Source organism: Pelecanus crispus, chromosome 1, assembly GCF_030463565.1.
Source record: "Pelecanus crispus isolate bPelCri1 chromosome 1, bPelCri1.pri, whole genome shotgun sequence".
In the NCBI taxonomy this organism is placed as follows: Eukaryota; Metazoa; Chordata; class Aves; order Pelecaniformes; family Pelecanidae; genus Pelecanus; species Pelecanus crispus.
The window spans coordinates 55,503,239-55,521,541 of NC_134643.1; the positions used below are offsets into that span (position 1 = coordinate 55,503,239).

Consider the following 18,303-nt stretch of genomic DNA (forward strand, 5'->3'; position numbering starts at 1 on the left):
CACCCAACGGCCCACGCCGCTAACGCCATCCCCTATCCCCTCCTCCCGGCCCCAACCATAGAGGAGCCTCCGCGCGGGGCAGAAAGGAGCGGCGGAATCATAGAGGCGGAGCTGGCGCGCTAATGCCCTCACTTCCGGAGCGCTGTTCCGCGCGGCGCGGCAGTCGCGCTTTACGGCGGCGCGCCACTCGGTCCCGGTGCAAGATGGCGGTGGGGCCGCGGCGGCAAGGAGCGCGGGGGCTGTAGAGGCCGCTGCAGCGGGAGGGAGCCGGGCCGCCCCGGCCGGGCGGAGGGGTGAGAGGAGAGGAGAGGAGAGGAGAGGAGAGGAGAGGAGAGGAGAGGAGAGGAGAGGAGCGGAGCGGGGCTGGGCTGGGCTGGGCTGGGAGGAGGAGGAGGAGGAGGAGGAGAAGAAGAAGAAGAAGAAGAAGAAGAAGAAGGAGGAGGGAAGCGAGGAGAAGGCGGCGGTTTGCGCTGCCGCCTTCTCTTCCTCCCTCCGTTGGGGGAGGAGGGGAGGCTTTTGTGTGCCTCATGGGAGACTCTCTGCCTCGTTCCCTGGTAGCCAGAAAAATCATAAACTTAGTGGTTGGGGTTTTTTTCCCCCATCGGCTCTTAACTTGTTACGTTTAATCTCTTTGCTTTGTGTCCTGAAAGGATTGGGAATCGAGGTTTCAGAAGTTTATTCTCTTTCCCTTTACCCTTTAAATGTTAGAAATCTGGGAAATGCGGGGTGGAAATGTAACTCCTACCTCTGTTCGGTGAGCTTCCCCCCTAAAGAAATGATAGTGTCTTGCAAAAATACTAGTGTAATCTTATAAGTAGGAAGTACGTTATCGGTGATCAGAAATCATGGGGTGCTCTTGCAAACAGCGGGCCAACTGTAAGCATAACCTGGTAGTATGAGCCTTGAGCAGAGCTCTGTAGATTTTTACTAGTCAGTGCATTGAATGTGGTCAGTTCTTGGTGCTTGCTAGGAACCCCTTCTGTAAGGTCTTGAAGCACTAAATGAGACACTGTGCTTAAATTTGTTTTTAGGGGGTAAGGGGAGGCACATCATTTAGTGGTTTGAAAGTGGCATCTTCTGTAATTAGGGAAGAAGGATGCACATGGCGACTGCAGTGAGGCAGCAGAGAACTTTGGACTGAACTTGTGAATGCTTTCACTTTGGTTGCAATCTATTTGGATGCAGTATGATGGCTGGAAAGTTGCATCCCATCAACTCCCAAATTTCAGAGGGTGTTTTAGATTTTGGGGTGGAATCTGTTGTGGTGGTTTGTTTGTGTTTTCTACCACCCTTCCCCTGAGTGGTGTTTTGGCAGGGAAGTAGGGGTGGAGGTGGGGGGGGATATTAGAGCTGTGAGAGAGGCAACTTCCCTGGCTGTAGTTTGGACACTCATGTAGTCATCTGTAAGTTGAAGAAATGTCTAGAGACAGGAAGTAATTATTTCCAGAATAACCTTTTCTTCTCTGGTCATCATAACACAGCTTGAAATAATACTGATGAAAATAAGAGAGCATAAGGGTGGTGGTATAGCAGTGGTCCATGGGGAAGAGAAGAAGACACCAATGTGTGCGCAGAACACTTGTTGGTTGATAAAGTGGGTGCTGGGAAGAGAAATCAAGGACAGCTTAAAAGTCTGAGGAAAGGAGGAAATCTGTGGGAAACATTTGAAATAGGAATGGAAAGGTTAAAGTTGAAGAGCTTTTATGAGAGTAAATGAAAAGCTAGAAGGACTCTGATATGCCCTTAGAAAAACAGCATGTGTGTTTCTCCCTCCCCTGTGCACTCTGTAGTGTAAGCAAGAAGCTTCTTGGTTTGAGTCTTGGAGTAATAAAGATCTGGTTGATTAGTTTAAAGTAGCTACTTAGTAAAGTAGTAGTAAGTAGGTACTTATTTAAATAGTAGTACTTAGTTAAAGTAGGGTGATTTTAGTGTGAATATCTGAGCTTGTAGTAGTGTTTGAGGACCTCACAAGTATTTGAGGTTTTTGAGGGAACAACCTGCTGATATGGAGAGGAGAAATAAGTATACTCAAACTACTGGTGCATAGGACCTGAAACCATGTCATCTTTTCCAGGTGTCTCCCTCTTTTTAAGTCTTTCTTTTGAGGCAGAAGGAAAACCTCAAAATGGGGCGGAGATCTACATCATCCACCAAGAGTGGGAAGTTTATGAATCCCACGGATCAGGCCCGTAAGTATCCATAAAAGCTAAGCAGATGGGAATGGGGAGGTCCTAGGGAAGCAGATAAAAAGCTTTCTCTGAAGATAAGATCTTCACTTGTGAATCAGAACTGAGTTTCCCTAACTTGAAAAATATTGTCTCAGTTTTAGCTCGTGTAAAAACTTCCTGAAAAGGCTGCTTGCTTGCATGCTGTTGCTTCTCTGCAGTATTTACCTCTTAGTTTTTTACTGTAGTTATCAGTGTTCAAAGGTCTGTACTTAGCTGTTGGCTAAACTGCAAGCTGCTGCTTGGGACATTGTTAATGTGTCTGAGGGTAGAATTTGAGAAACAAGTCAAATATTGCAAGTGGTCTGGTTAGATGAGGGAGTTGTCTAACCGTGTTTTTCCTTTTGGTAACGTGCCAGATGTTACTTTATCTGCTAAGCGGATAAAGAAAATTCACACTTCCATGGTGAATATACTTTATTTCAGATGTGTGTTCAAAGACTACATGTTTTTAAAGCATGTTGTCTGTTGTTGGCTCTGTTTCAGCTTCTGGGCAGCAATCCTTTCATGACTGCACACATCAGTATGACTTTTGCTGCCTGTTGTTCTTTTCTGTATAGAAACACCCCTGCTTCTGGAGACACAAAGACTGCTTTATCTCCTTTCCTTTCTGTATAACACACATGAAATAGAAATCTGTTTCATGCTGTATATCTCTCTCACTGGGAAGATGAGTTTAAAAGTTAGTCTCCGTAAAATGAATGAACTGTTGAGAAACAGCACTAATCTTGATGAAGGAAAGGTTCTTTGTGGGTTTGGTTGTCTCTTTCAAGCTGTTGTTTTCTCTTTCTCCCTCCTCTCTAGGGAAGGAAGCTCGGAAAAGGGAGCTAAAGAAGGTAAATAGAGAGACCAGAAATGTTTACTTGGCATTCTCTGTACTATGTATCATATTTGTGATTGTAATGGGCTATGGCCAATGAATAGACCATGGATGTTTTGGTTGATATCCTAAGATTGACTTTGGAAAATACTGTCCAAACAAGTACTTTTAAGAAAACATAGACAGAAATCTTGTTTTGAGTGACCATATCTCATCATCTACTATTTTTTAACTTATGATTGCAGCTTTTGAAAACATTACTGTAAGTACTTGGGAATTAAAAAAGAAAACCAAACAACAAATAAACTACCGAAGACTCACATACTTTTTAGTGTGTTTTACTGTATATCTTTTGTCAGTTGGTTATCTTGTTGATTGTATGTGTCTTAATTGGAGGGAATGAATTATAGAAGCATTTGTAAATAGCAAGATAGTGGAATTAAAATTCTCAGAAGTTTTAATAACCTTTGCTTCTGATTTGTGTCATGGTTAATATTTGCAAGGCATTTTGAGGCTCTTTTTTCTACAGACTGGGAATATTGAGAGGGGATTATTTGGTACAAATGTTCCCTCTCTTTCGCCTGTGACACTTTTCTGATCTGCTTGATCTCTGATTTTCTTAGAACAAAAAGCAACGAATGATGGTACGAGCAGCTGTACTGAAGATGAAAGATCCAAAGCAGATTATCCGGGACATGGAAAAATTGGATGAGATGGGTGAGTGAGAGGTACCATGTGTTGGACTTGGGCAGAGGTTTATGTTGATGCATAATGACTGGGAGACTAAAATAGAGTAACCTTTTTCCTTTCCTGTTAGAAGGGGAGATTCTGTGAGTAATTGGGGATTGATTATGATTTGAGGTGATGTGGTGCCATCAAAGATGACTTTTTTCCAAGAAGATGGCTGATGAATGAGTAGTGTGTGTGATAGTAACTTAGAGTTGAAGGAGGGGATTGTCATAAGGCTGAAGACTTCCTGAAAATGGGGATTGGAAGTTGTTTGCTTTGAAGTTACTTCATTCATGACAGTTGTGCAGTAGAGTAACTCAAAAATTTTGGGGTTGTTTTTTGCTGTCTTGGATTAGAGTTTAACCCAGTACAGCAGCCACAACTTAATGAAAAAGTGCTAAAGGATAAACGCAAAAAACTCCGTGAGACTTTTGAGCGCATCTTGCGGCTCTATGAGAAAGAGAATCCTGACATCTATAAAGAACTGCGCAAATTGGAAGTGGAGTATGAGCAGAAGAGATCACAACTCAGCCAGTATTTTGATGCTGTCAAGGTAATGCTTATTATATTTCAGGCTTGTAACTGTGGTAGTGTATATTATTTGTCTGCTTATTAGGTGTGACAGTTATAAACGAAGGGAACTTTATAAGAGACCAGTGTATATGTTATGTGGCCCATATTAAGTACTTACATTAATTGGCAAAGTATCTCTGGTTACGGCATTTCAGCGAGGACAGTGTGGGGCTTGTCAAGTCTCTAGTTATCTCTGATGTATTGATTTCATTCAACAAGAAATTACAGGGGAAAGAGGAATTTATGTCACAAATCAACAATACCAGAATTTGTTTTCTGTATCAAAGAGAGAGTGAGCCTGTGAGTGTGCAGCTGATGTTTCTGTGAATTTCTCTGAAATCTGTTGCTGGAAATAATGAGAATCCTTTGGCATTCTTTTAAAGAGCTTGCTTTGACATTCTTCCCTACCATATTGGAGAACATAATGTTGTCCATGTGTAAGTATCTGTAAGATATTTATTTATTTATTTATTTTCTTCTTTCTTTGGAATATGCAGCAGCCTGTGATTTGTGCCTTCTGGACACTCAGAAAATACAGGCATACTTGTCTGCAGCCTCTTCCCTTTGGAAACTGAAGGTCTAAAGGGAGATGGAAACCTGACTGGATTTTGACTGAGATTTTGACTAAAGCCTTTCATGGGTGCATTGCGTGTGCTTTGTTTCGTGTTGAAAGCTTTTACTGTTGACTTTTTCCCAAGTGTCTTTCATAGACCAGTGCAAGACATCATGCCCTAAGAACAGATACCTTTAGCAAGTGATGGCAGGTCCCATGTGTTCTGTACTCCGAAAGCTCATGAGGTTCTGTAGCTTCTGTGGGAGTAACCCATTACCTTTTTTTTTTCCTTTTCTTTTCTTTTTTTCCTCAGAATGCTCAGCATGTTGAAGTGGAAAGTATCCCCTTACCAGATATGCCACATGCTCCCTCCAACATCCTCATACAGGACATTCCCCTTCCAGGGGCCCAACCACCTTCTATCCTCAAGAAGACATCAGCCTATGGGTAAGCAGAAAAAGAAACTTGGAGGGGAAGTATAAAAAGGAGTACTCTTATTACTGGGGAGGAGCTAGGAGTAGAAGCAGAGGTAATATTGACTAGCAGAAATCAGGAATTCTGTGCTAGTGAATTGTACTTTCCTTTAACCAAAAACCCCTTAACCTTTCCCTATGATTACAGGTTTTTGTTTAAATTGCTTTGAGTAGTATGTTACATCTAGCATTTGTCTTTCTGCATATCAGTAAAACTTAAAGCCCTGCCACTTTGAACAGAAGTGCCCCTTAAATTGGCATATGTGTTCTTTAGTCTTGCTAGTATATTCAGTTTAACCTCCTAGTTTACTTGTTTATCAGGTTTCTTGTTTGTCATGGTTTAGCCCCAGCCAGCAACTAAGCACCACGCAGCCGCTCGCTCACTCCCCCTACCCCGATGGGATGGGGGAGAGAATTGGAGGAGTAAGAGTGAGAAACGCTCCTGGGTTGAGATAAGAACAGTTTAATAATTGAAATAAAGTAAAATAGTAATGATAATAATAACAATATAATAATGATAATAATAATCATATACAAAGCAAGTGATGCCCAATGCAATTGCTCACCACCCACTGACCGATACCCAGACAGTACCCGAGCAGCGATTGCTGCTCCCCAGCCAACCCCCCGCCCCAGTTTCTGTACTGAGCATGACGTCATATGGTATGGAATAGCCCTTTGGTCAGTTTGGATCAACTCTTCTGGCTGTGCCCCCTCCCAGTTTCTTGTGCACCTGGCAGAGCATGGGAAGCTGAAAAGTCCTTGACTAGCATAAGCAGTACTTAGCAACAACTAAAAACATCAGCGTGTTATCAACATTTGTCTCCTACTAAATCCAAAACACAGCACTATGCCAGCTACTAGGAAGAAAATTAACTCTATCCCAGCCAAAACCAGGACATTGTTCTAGTCCTAGTTCTTCCTATTTCTTTCTGAATAGCCTCCTGTTTTCACCAACTTTGTGGTTATTTCATTCCGCTTCTGTGGTGGAATTCAGTCCTTGCTTTTTGTCAGTCTTCTTTTCAGTTGCCTTCTGAGAAGCTTGCTTTTGTCTGATCTTCAGCAATTGTGTCTTTGTATGAGGTTGTAAACTCCATGGGACAAATCTATGCTTTATAAATATTCATGTTTCTTTTTAGAAGCTGTGTAAGTGATGATGAGAGAAGGCTAAAGAATTCTATTAAGTGCATGTTTGCTTTCACTTGTTTGTGTTTCTACATTTCTCATTTCTTTTTTTATTTCCAGACCACCAGTTCGGTCCATTTCTGTACTTCCTCCTCCTGGGCTTGGTGTTCCACGTTTACCTCCAGGCAGGAAGCCCCCTGGACCTCCTCCAGGGCCACCCCCACCTCAAGTCCTACAGATGTATGGCCGTAAAGTGGGTTTCACCTTAGAGGTGGCTCCTCGAAGGCGAGAAGAGGAGATTTCTTACAGCTCTGAAGCAGGTAAGGACTTTCTTACTACTGTCTGGGGTTTTCCTTGACCCTTCTGTTTTGCTATGGATAGTACTGCCATGAACGTAGTGTGCCCTAGACAAGGTATTCTCTGGGCGGTATTGGTATCCTAAGTGATTGCACCTCTGAGGTGATTCTGGTATATTTCATAATGTCTGCAATTTTGTTATCAGCTATATTTTTAAATGTTGAAACTCCTAATTACAATTTTCAGGGGTTTTTTTTATTACATTTCACAGATTGGATGTTTTCCCATGTAGTCTTAGCTGAAACATTGTACATATTATCCCTTTGTTGTGGTTTAGTCCCAGCCAGCAACTAAGCACCATGCAGCCGCTCGCTCACTCCCCCTATCCCGATGGGATGGGGGAGAGAATTGGAGGAGTGAGAGTGAGAAACACTCCTGGGTTGAGATAAGAACAGTTTAATAATTGAAATAAGGTAAAAAATAATAATAATAACAACAATATAATAATGATAATAGTAATAACAATATACAAAGCAAGTGATGCACTGTGCAGTTGCTCACCACCCACCGACCGATACCCAGACAGTTCCCGAGCAGCGATTGCTGCTCCCCGGCCAACCCCCGCCCCCCCCCCCCCCCCCCCCCAGTTTATATACTGAGCATGACGTCATATGGTATGGAATAGCCCTTTGGTCAGTTTGGATCAACTCTTCTGGCTGTGCCCCCTCCCAGTTTCTTGTGTACCTGGCAGAGCATGGGAAGCTGAAAAGTCCTTGACTAGCATAAGCAGTACTTGGCAACAACTAAAACATCAGTGTGTTATCAACATTCTTCTCCTACTAAATCCAAAACACAGCACTATGCTAGCTACCAGGAAGAAAATTAACTATCCCAGCCGAAACCAGGACACCCTTAAAAAAACCCAACCATTCTCAGAAAAGTCTTCCTTTTTAAAAAAGACCTCTGAAAAAACCTAAAAAAACCCACCAACCCAAAACAACAACAAAACCACCAACTGACCCTGGGTATGCATGTGCTAGGAGAACCTAGGTCCTCCTTTTCACACAGTTACTGTATCATCCCTAGAAACTTTTGTGAATGGGTAGATCAGCTTTACTGCATACCAGAAAGCATCAAAGTGTTTCAATGGTGGGTGATGCTGAACAGAAATGAACTACTGAGTTGCAGATAGGAGTTGGCTTCACTTGCTTGCTGTGCGAATGAACCAGATGGTTAATAGGAAATCTTATAAATAAACTCTCCAAAATATTCTTTAAGAATATGTGCTAAATAGTAAAGGGTTGACAATATGTCCATGCTGTTGCTAGGGGGATTTTTCCAGCTATAGACATAGAAAATTTTCTGTCTTTCACACCAGTGTATTTGGAGTTTATGCATTTCCTAATACTTTGCTTCCTGCAGGACAGCGAGGGCATGATGATGATATGTCCAGTACCAGTGAAGATGAAGGTTATCCTGAGGATATGGATCAAGACAAGCATGATGAGAGTAGTGATGATAGTGACAGCGATAGGTCAGATGCAGAGAGTGAAGGCGAGGACTTCCTGCATCGTGATAATGACAAGGAGAGGGAAGGTGGCGAAGAAAAGAAATCTGGTATGATGGGAAGTTACAGATTGGGGTTTGGATTTTTTTTTTTTTTTTTTTTTAAAAGAAAAATACTACTTAACAGAGTTTGTGTCTGTTTTCCTGACTGGGAGGGAGGAGTAATTTGTTTAGCAAGCTAACTGTGCTAACTCACCTAAATTCCAGCTGAAGAATTTTTATTAGTAAACGGATCAGAAGGAAACTGTCTAGAAGTAAAGCATCTTTTCAGATGGACCTATTTTCTTAACAGTTGAGTTAGCTTAGTAAGGTTGCAAGCCATTTTTCACCTGAAGTATTGAATTGGCAGGGTACCCTGCCAAAATTAAACCTCAGTGTAAAATATACTTGCTCTTCAGTGACTTGAACAATACTTCTAAGAGAACGAAATTTCATACTACTATTTTTTTCTTGATTCATTGGGGGAGACAAATTGATAGAAAATACTAGGTTGGAAAAACTTCAGGTAACCAGTAACACCAACGTTAACTCTTATGTAAGGAGCATCATTATGTTGGAATGCTATATTATCCATACGAGGTAGAAGATTTAAATCTATATTACTTTTTATTATTATCTTCCTACCTCCACCACCCTTGCCCATGCTTTGTTTTTCCTAGGTCATAGTGTACGGTTTGCAGACATGCCTGGGAAATCAAGAAAAAAGAAAAAGAACATGAAAGAACTGACTCCACTCCAGGCCATGATGTTACGAATGGCAGGTGAGTGAGATGGATATATTAAGTGGAGATATGCCGTGAGGCTTCCTGTTAAGGTTTCTCTTGTAAGCTTACTTTTGTTTGCACAGTTTTGATTTCATAGAGTAAATACTTTACTGTCATAATGTAAGGTCTGCTAAGAGTATAAGCTGTGGTTAGGTGTTTGTTTTAAATTATTTTTACTCTAGTAAAGCGTGTGCCTTGCAGAGCAGAGTTGAAGTTATAGTAGCAACTCATGGGTTTTTTTTTGATGTACTGGGATTTTTTTCTTCTAAATTTTATCTTGCTTAACTTTTAAACAGTTGCTCAAATGAAATATGAACCTCTTAGTGAAAAAGAAAAGGTGACATTGTCTATGGGCTCAGTCTGTAAGCTGTAAGGATTAATACTCCCTAAAAATATCCCCTGGGAATAAATATTTCTAGGTCAGGAAATTCCTGAAGAAGGGAGAGAAGTGGAGGAATATTCAGAAGAGGAGGAGGAGGAGGAAGAGGACTCAGAGTCTGAAGAGACATCACAGCAACAACAGCAGCAGCAACAACTCACTGAGGAAGCTCTTGCAGAGACTGGGTCATCTGCTGCAACCTCCCAGACACAACAGCAGCAACCGCCTCCGCAGCCTGTTCCTCCAACTCAGATACAGGCACCCCCTATGCCAGGGCCACCTCCGCTAGGACCCCCTCCGGCCCCTCCACTGAGGCCCCCAGGACCACCCACCGGCCTTCCTCCTGGCCCTCCACCAGGTGAATACTTACTTTACTAGAATTTGAAGGATGCAGGCTCTTGGTACTACAGACAGCATATGAGTTTGGGAGTTTCGAAGCTGTTGCAGATGAGGTACAGGAGCCTAGTGTGGTAATTGCTGAGACTTGTTTGATCTCTTCTGTGGTCAGTCTGTTGTTGCTGTACTATGCTTTTGGGGCATCGGGCTCCTGTTGTCAGCTGGACAGGTGTTGGCTCACTTGTTAGCACTAACACTGACAGGCAGCAGTCGAGCCAGTGTTGGAGTATGAAGAACAAGGCCTGGTGCCATGTGCCTCTCCATTGTTTTATTTTCTTGTGGTGTTCCCCCCCCCACACATCCCTACCCCCTGAGTGAGGAATGATTAAAGAGGTTTGGGAGTCACTACCTAGTTACAGTTTTGGTGTGTTGTTTTTACTAAAAGCTACAGTGTGAAGGCTTCTGCGATTCTACACCTGAATGTATATCAGACTTGTTAGGGAAGATAACTACCCTCAGATGAAATAAGTACTAAATTTGAATTCATATCAATATAGGACTGCCTAGAGACTATTAGCAATGAGGCCACTCAGTACCAGTTTTTGCAGTATATGTTTTGTGTTTTTTTTTTTTTTTTTGTTGGAGGGCACACACTTAAGTTTCTTTGATCTGGAGAAAGACAGCAGTTTATTTTCTGTAACCTGATGGGGTTGCCATATAGCTGAACTGGATAACAGTAACAGGTTGTTTTGTAATTAAAAAAAGTGTATAAATCTGTTGCTTGTTCTTACACTTAAATTGCAAAGATCAGTAGTTGGACTGTAGCGAGGAACACTATATACTATGATTTTAATGTACTTTATTCTGTATGGGCATATTAACAACATGATTTTCTAAAGGAGGGTGATATCAGGCAGGCAAAGTTCTCTTTCCAGTGTCTTCCTTTGTTCTATTTCTGATCCCCCCCCAGAGGGGGAACTGCAAACCTCAAAACAGTTACTTTCAATAGAGCAAAATTACTTCTTTTCAGGCCAGAAGGGCAATCAAATGCTAGAGTGAAAAGTTCTTTCCCTTTCAGCTGTTTTAAATTCGGACAACCTCAGCTCAGTGGCTGTTCTCAGCTATTGCTTCATTACATGGAGAGGAGCCCTTTTACCAAGTGGGAGAAGATACTTATAGTTGACTATTATGAAGAAGCTTTAACTCTACAACTGCTACCTTTTTTTGAGATTTTTAGAAGAGCTATTTAATCTGGCTGCTGGCTAGTGTTAGAATAGCTTTCAAGTTACTGTTGAAGATCTTTAGTATTGGCTGATGGGATAGCTGTTGGTTTCTTGTGGGTTTTTTTTTGTTGTTTTTCCCAAACCTGAACTAAGTTTCTCTTTTGTATGCATGCTTTCAGGAGCTCCTCCATTCCTGAGACCTCCTGGCTTACCAGGATTGCGTGGGCCTTTACCTCGACTTCTACCACCGGGCCCTCCACCTGGGCGACCACCTGGCCCTCCCCCAGGTCCCCCACCAGGTCTGCCCCCAGGTCCTCCTCCACGTGGGCCCCCTCCTCGTCTGCCCCCTCCTGCCCCACCAGGTAAAGTGTTCTGTTTGCTTCAGCGCCAGCCCTGTCCCTGCTTTATTTTCCCAGTTTTTGCTGTGGTGACCAAGCCAGGAAGTATAAGCAGTTACCAGTTTGCCTTTGTTCCTGTCTGTGTGGCTGCACTGTGCTGTATCTTTTTGTATGTAATAACAACAAGTAATTCCATACTGCTCTGTGTAGTTTGGTAGCAAGAAGTCTGTCCTCAAAAGGGGAATTTCAGTTTAATCTTCTGCTGGACTGTTTCTGAATAACCCCTGGGTGCTATAATGGTGCTCCACTTAATGACTTGGAGACAGGGATATTTTATTTTTTTCTGCCTGGTCAGGCATTTCTGGTGACTGAAGTTCCAGTGGGATGGATCATCAGGAAACTTTATTTTCAAAGTATAACTTCAAAATTTGAAGGGAGCAATACATGAGCTCCTGTAGCTTTCAAAGTCTGAGGAGCAGCAGTGTTTTCAACCCAGCATTTGGTGCAGGGTTGAAATTTTTTTTTTTTAAAGCCAGTGCTACTGCATCTTGTTGGTTTTTTGTTTTGTTTTTCCTTCTTGGCTTTCTGAGCCTGTACACTTTCTTTGACCAAAGACTTGAAGACTCCCAGGTGTGGAGTCAGCTCATACTTAGAATTAGATAGAATCACAGAATCGTTTAGGTTGGAAAAGACCTTAAGATTAAGACCTTAAGATTAAGACCTTTTCTTCTTGCAGGTATCCCTCCTCCTCGCCCAGGCATGTTACGGCCACCTCTGGTGCCTCCATTAGGACCTGCCCCACCTGGGCTCTTCCCACCAGCTCCCATTCCAAATCCTGGGGTACTGAGTGCCCCACCCAGCTTGATTCAGCGCCCCAAGGCGGATGACACCAGTGCGGCCACCATTGAGAAGAAAGCTACGGCCACTATCAGTGCCAAGCCACAGATCACTAACCCGAAGGCAGAGATCACTCGCTTTGTGCCCACTGCCTTGCGAGTTCGCCGGGAGAATAAAGGGGCCTCTGCTGCCTCTCAGAGAAAACAGGATGATGAGCCTGCTCTCCCATTAACCAAAGCTGCCCCTAAGGCTGGATCGTCTGCCCCTATCTCTGTACAGACAAAGGATGATGTGTATGAAGCCTTCATGAAAGAAATGGAAGGTCTCCTGTGACCTGTCATAGTCCTAGTTAGCTTTCCTGCCCCTCAACACAGATCAGACCACTGCAGAGGGAGGAGAAGGAGAGGTCCTCCTGCAAGCAATGAAAGGGCTCACATGACAGGGAATAGTTCCCTACCCACAGGTTAACTTGCCGGTATGCTCTGAATAGAGACCGCTGGAGATGAGGTTTGGCTGGGGACCTCCTTTCAGAGCTAGCATGTCTACTTGGTGGAAGGAAATTGCAGTCAAGAAGGCGATGCTGCTTTCCTCGAGTCCTCCCCCTTCCTTGGAGGGAGATAATGGTACTCTGGGGAGGGGGGTGTGGGAGTGAGGGGTGGCTATGCTCTGCCTGAATCCTTGCACATCCTGATGAATGCTCTGGTGAGGGTAGTGGAACAGGCTTTCAAGGAGCCAGAAAAGTGTTAGCAGCATTTCATACACATGGTTGTCCAGTTTTTATTTTCTGTACTGTTCTTTTCTGTAAATATTTTATAATCCCGGTTTTTTTAGTTGCAGTGAGATTGGTCAATCATCATTCTTCCAGGGTAGTCAGGGAGGTAATTTGTTGCGTATACTGTACACTGGAATTTTGCACCCTGTCCCCTCTATGGTCATCTTGATGGCTTTTCATCGGCAGGGGAAACTTCATTTTGTCTTGGGAAAGACAATAAATGTTCAGTGTATCAAAATACTGGCTTCCTTGTGATTTGTCTAAAACTAGCATGTAGATGGAAAGCAGGGAGGTTCTTTGCTGGCCTTGGGGGAAGATAGAGGCATTCTGAACCTCACAAAAGAAAAGCAATAGCTACACTGTAAATAATACATACTTTTTTTTAACTAAAGTTCTGATATATTCTTGTTTTTAAGTGCCTAAACATCCCTTTCAGCCTTTGTTGGTAGCTAGTAGAAACTTAAGTCCTGAAGTACTACTAATGATTGCACAACGATTTATTTTTTCTTTTCTTTTCTTTTCCTTCTCTTATTGAAAGGTTTACTTCACATCAAGCCTCAGATACCCACTGGATGCACCTTGGGCAGGCTACCTTAAGTAAAAATTGGGAAACAATTTTAATTCCAAGAGCCTGACAGATAATTTTACTTCTGGAAAATCTCTGATTTCAAATTTGCTGGAGTTAGTGCTTTTAAGGTGCAGATATTTTTAAAGAAGAACTTTCACATTTCCAGCTTAAAGAATTCTTTCTGTATTTTGGTGGAAGTGTTCCTTTAGCTACATTCACTATGCTCACAGAGCCAAATACTCCAATAACCCTTACCACGTGCAGGAAACAAATCTTTGTTCTCGTTTGAAACAGACTGCAAAATCTCTTGGGATCTTGTAGACAAATTAGTTTTAAGATCAGTGGGATCAGTTGTGTTGGCAATAAGTGTCTCACAAATGAGCTGCTGCTTCAGAGAGAATAAATATTTAAATGCAAAGTTTGGGCTGGAACACTGAATTTGAGCACAAGACTTAATACTAGTAGTTAGCTATTTATGTAGGTGTCTTCATCCTGTTTAAAGAAAAAAAAAGTTAATGTAAGTATGATATAGCATGAAAGAGATTGAGAAAACTCTTCATTGTCCCTGTTGAAGAGCTTGTGGTGAGTGTCTTAGTGATTTTAAGAGTGAGTCTTCTAACAATGTATCAATTTCTAGGTGAATATATCCAGACTGGTGGGTTTTTAGATTTTTAATAAAGAGAATTTGTTAAGCTTCCAGAGTAGTAGATACCTCATACAATACCTTTAGTTGGCTGTAAACCTCAGACTTAGCTGAATGCTCAATGTTTTGAGGTTAAATCTGTTTTAAGGAGACAAAATTATTAGCTACCCAAACTTAGACTTGAAAACTTTGATTCTGGCTGTCGTAGAAGTCACTTCCTAGCTCAAACGGAATCAAATACATAGCATTAGTAGTGAGGCTTACTAAAGCCTTAGGCTGCAAGCTGTGAACTTTCACCTAGATATGCTGACTGTAGGCATGTTTTCATGAATTCTGGACACAAAGAGGTTTGTACAACAGTTCTCTTCCTAGTTCAACAGTTAATTGCAGTTTTGTCAGCAGTATCTCAAATTTTCTTTTTTTTAGCTTATGTTTATGGAATATCCACTTAATATTTTAGCTTTTAAAATGATGCATTTTTGTCTTTAAGTGAAATGTATGAAGGGGGGGGGGGGGGGGCATCATTGTTGTACCTTTGACCCTCAGTTTAATAACAGTATTGACCAACCCTCCCTCCCAGGAAGCAGCCTGAGGAGAAAAGAAACTGTTCTGGGATGAGGGCTGCCCTCCCATTCAAGGTCATTCAAGGTTGAGAGATCTCCCTGGCAGCCCTGTGATTACATTAGTAACCTGCAGGAGTCACTTGATTCATTCTCTTCCTCTGCTTAAGTCCGGATTTTTTTTTGAATTTTTTTACATTCCTTTGGCCACATTCTCCCATAGGTGAGCCAGCTTTTCTTTTCTTGGGACAGAGTAAACACTTGCCTGTTGCCGAAGTTCCTGTTCAGACTGAGGCGAAAGGATTTGAATTTGCTAGGTGTTTAAATGGGCACAAAAAGGTAAATTTAATGTACAAGGAATGTGGATAATATCAGAAAGGTGACTTCCTCACCCTGCCCAGGGTGAAGGGGAGTTGTAAAGGAGGTAGGTAGTTTCCTACAACTGATAGGCCTCTAAGATGGCTTGGGGAAAGGGGGGTAGGGAAGAGAGGTGGGGATGAGATGGGGAGAGAGTTCTGGAATGGGCATTGAGGCCACATGGAAGAGCTGGATTTGACAATGCAAATCATCCAGTAGCCACAAGATTTTTTTTTTTTTTCTCTAGGAAGAGTCCAAGGCCAGGGTGCCTACTGACTCTTGTGTGGCTCTCATAGAGGAGGCTTCTCACATTCTGTTGTGGTTTTGTTTTTGGATAAACGTGAGGTTGGGAGCCATATGACTAGCTGGGACTGTGTGTGTAGAAACTGGCTGTGCTTGGGGCTGATATTTCATCTGATTGACCAGAACTATGGTTTGTCTTCAGCTAAATATGGGGGACTATTTTCCTTCCTTGCCTTTAACACAGTTCTAAGTGGAAAGAGCACAAAGATGCAGGGTCTTCCTGCTGCTTTTATCAAAGCAATGGGATCTGTGGATGCTCTGACTTCAATCCATGCACTCAGGTAATGACCTGGTTCTTCACCAGCCATACAAATGATGGGCTATTGCAGAAACATCAAATCCACCTTTGAGGACTGCTGACAACCTTTTCTCCCCCAGCATCAGAAACTATTGTAAAGCAATTTCATTGCTAAACTGACAATACTTGTATCAGCTAGATGAATTTTTTCCTTTATTCATGTGTTATCTTTGGTCACTGCTAATGACTCTGAGTGGAATCCTTAAAAAAGAATAGATCAAGGACGCTTGCTTTGTCTGAACATCCATCGAATTACATAAGGTTTTGTGCTTATGATCCTATCAAGAGAAAATAGGAAAGTTCTCACCCACTACCTCTACTGTGTCTCAGTGCCCAGTCAAAAAGGGGTTGAATAAGAAAGTGTGTGAAATAGATATACATGTATATATCATACTGTTTGTTTATTGAGGGAGAGTTGAATCAATGTTTAGTATTTAAATATAAATTGTCCCCTTAGAAGGGAGAAAAGAACACAACAGAAAGCTTGTGGCATACTCAAGAACAGTCTGTGTTTCAACACAGTCTGTGGAAACAATTACCTATTTACCTTATGATGGCATGGGTCATGGACACAATCCTGTAATGCTGTCTTCTCTACAACTCCAGAACAGATGTTCCCAGCTCTGGACAACTGGTAACATAAACCTAGGCCAATTTGTTCTCATCTTTGTATTGTGGTTGTGCAGATATTTGGGATTCTTCTCTGTAATACTACCTCCATTTTGTGGTCACGTTTTTCATCTGTGGCTCTGAGTAGTGTTCACAGAAAAAGAAATGATCATGGGGAGGAAAGGGGCTGTGAAGGGTTGAGGCACAAAGAAGTGATGTGACTTGCCCAGTGGATCAGTGAAGATTAGTGGTGGCATGAAGATGGAAATATAGAAAGATTCCTGAGATCAGTGGATTATGCCAAACTAACTAAATCACACCACTAAGGAAAGATGCTTTCTAAAGGCTACTGAATCTTCAGAACAGGAAACTTGTCTTGGTTGCCCAGACATAAACAAGTTGTGATGGTACTTTTTGTGTGCTATGAAGTTGTTCTTATTTTGTCTTGTTTGCAATCCTGGCATGACTGGCATATGCTGAACAGTTTAGATCAGAACTCCTACTATTGTACTCTTCTGGAAAGAATGATGCAGTTTGTTTTCTCTTGCTCTCTGACTTGCAGAATTTAGATGAAATGTGTTCTTTTGGTTGTTTGGGGTTTTTTTTGGGGGGGGGGGGGGGGGTGGGTTTTTTTGGCAGACTATCATGGATGACCTGGTGGGAGTCATGTCTTTGTCTTTCCCTGAAATACGACAATGCTAGTATCCAGGGTAAGCAGCATAGTCTGGCACACACACTACTCACTTTGCTGTCATTTTATGATGTCCATGTCATAGGATCTGGGTTGCATTAGAAAGAACCGCAAGTTAGAGTACAAAAGCATCAAGGAATGATGATGGGAACCAGAAAACTCACGCAAAACTGGAATTTATGGAAACAAAAGCAGAATCACATGCTGTGGGGAAAATGGAGGAAGAGCTAGTTGTGCAACACTGGGGTAGCAGAAGGATGTGGGGCTAAGTCCAGTCCTTCATTGGTTTAGACAAGGATAGTGTCTGCCCTTGCCAGAAATGCGTGGAAGAAAGAGGAAAAAGATGCCAAGGAACAAAGAGAAGCCACGGGTAATTAGAGCAAAGGAGCAAATATGAACAGGAATCTCTTTGTCCATAAGACAAGCCCAGACTGTACCACACAAACATCCTGAATCTTGATTAAGTCAATTCAGCTTGCTGGTGCAGTGAGATACTCTCTTGTCTGAATAAAAACATCACAGCCTGACTTCTACTCCTCTGTTGAATAGCTTTGCAAATAATACCACGTTAGTTTGGGTAAAGTAATATCTGAGGGATCTGGCTCCAGAATGAGAGAAATTTCTTCTCTCACCTGTTCCTGCCTGGTTTCTACACATCTCAGTAGTGCTGGGTTGCAAATGTTCCTACCGAAAGAAACGCCTCCATTTTGTAATAACAACAGTAATTAAACAAAAAAAAAAAAAAAAGAAGCAATCCTGTAGTAGCATTTCTGAGGTCTTAAATACAGGATGATTTCTAAAACGACAGCGATGGCCTTAGCAGAGGCTCCTCGCCCCGTTCCCGGGAGGCAGCTGCGCGGCTCCGCTCCCCTCAGGCAGGTGGGGAGACGTCTCCCTACAAGCCGGCCTTCTGGAGCACGTCCCGGGGGGCGGCTCGGCCGAACCGAGCCACGACCGGAGCCGGGGGGGGGAAGGGGGAAAGGCGGGGGGGGGGTTGTGCCCCGCCCCGCGCCGCCGCTGCGCTGCGAGCGCCCAGCCCGCCCCCTTCCTCCCCCGCCCCGGCGGGGCGGGCCCGCCGCCTGCTCCCCCATTGGGTGGATTTGGATCCGCCGCGCCATTGGTCGGAGCGAGCGAGAGCGCGCCACAGCCAATCAGAAAGCGGGCCGGGGCGCGCGGGGAAGCTATAAAAGGGGCCGGGCGCGGGGCGTAGCGGCGCGTGTTTCACGTCAGTTTGGGCGGCGGCTGCGGAACAGCGTCGGGAGTG

The 18,303-nt window shown here is 43.0% G+C and overlaps 1 protein-coding gene across 2 annotated transcripts; it reads left to right on the top strand.

Moving 5' to 3' along the window:
- The first annotated feature begins 260 nt into the window (after positions 1–260).
- WBP11 (WW domain binding protein 11) lies at positions 261–13,352 on the top strand. Of its 2 annotated transcripts, XM_075709087.1 has the most exons (12): positions 261–293; positions 2,075–2,189; positions 3,030–3,061; positions 3,669–3,762; positions 4,131–4,327; positions 5,214–5,347; positions 6,619–6,818; positions 8,218–8,412; positions 9,021–9,122; positions 9,545–9,862; positions 11,243–11,425; positions 12,138–13,352. In XM_075709087.1, the coding sequence occupies exons 2-12, from the start codon at positions 2,126–2,128 to the stop codon at positions 12,569–12,571; spliced, it is 1,953 nt and encodes a 650-aa protein (XP_075565202.1). In that variant the 5' UTR covers positions 261–293; positions 2,075–2,125; the 3' UTR covers positions 12,572–13,352. The 2 variants fall into 2 exon arrangements, with proteins under 2 accessions (XP_075565202.1, XP_075565208.1); XM_075709093.1 differs by lacking the exons at positions 261–293; positions 3,030–3,061 and having other exon boundaries at positions 2,157–2,189.
- The last annotated feature ends 4,951 nt before the right edge of the window (positions 13,353–18,303 follow it).

What these genes read in the sequence shown, in the direction of transcription:
- WBP11 (XM_075709087.1), top strand. Translation starts at nt 2,126, where the DNA reads ATGGGGCGGAGATCTACATCATCCACCAAGAGTGGGAAGTTTATGAAT. An exon ending in AAGAAGACATCAGCCTATGG is followed by an intron (nt 5,348 to 6,618) that starts GTAAGCAGAAAA and finishes TTTTATTTCCAG; the next exon opens with ACCACCAGTTCGGTCCATTT. An exon ending in TGGCGAAGAAAAGAAATCTG is followed by an intron (nt 8,413 to 9,020) that starts GTATGATGGGAA and finishes TGTTTTTCCTAG; the next exon opens with GTCATAGTGTACGGTTTGCA.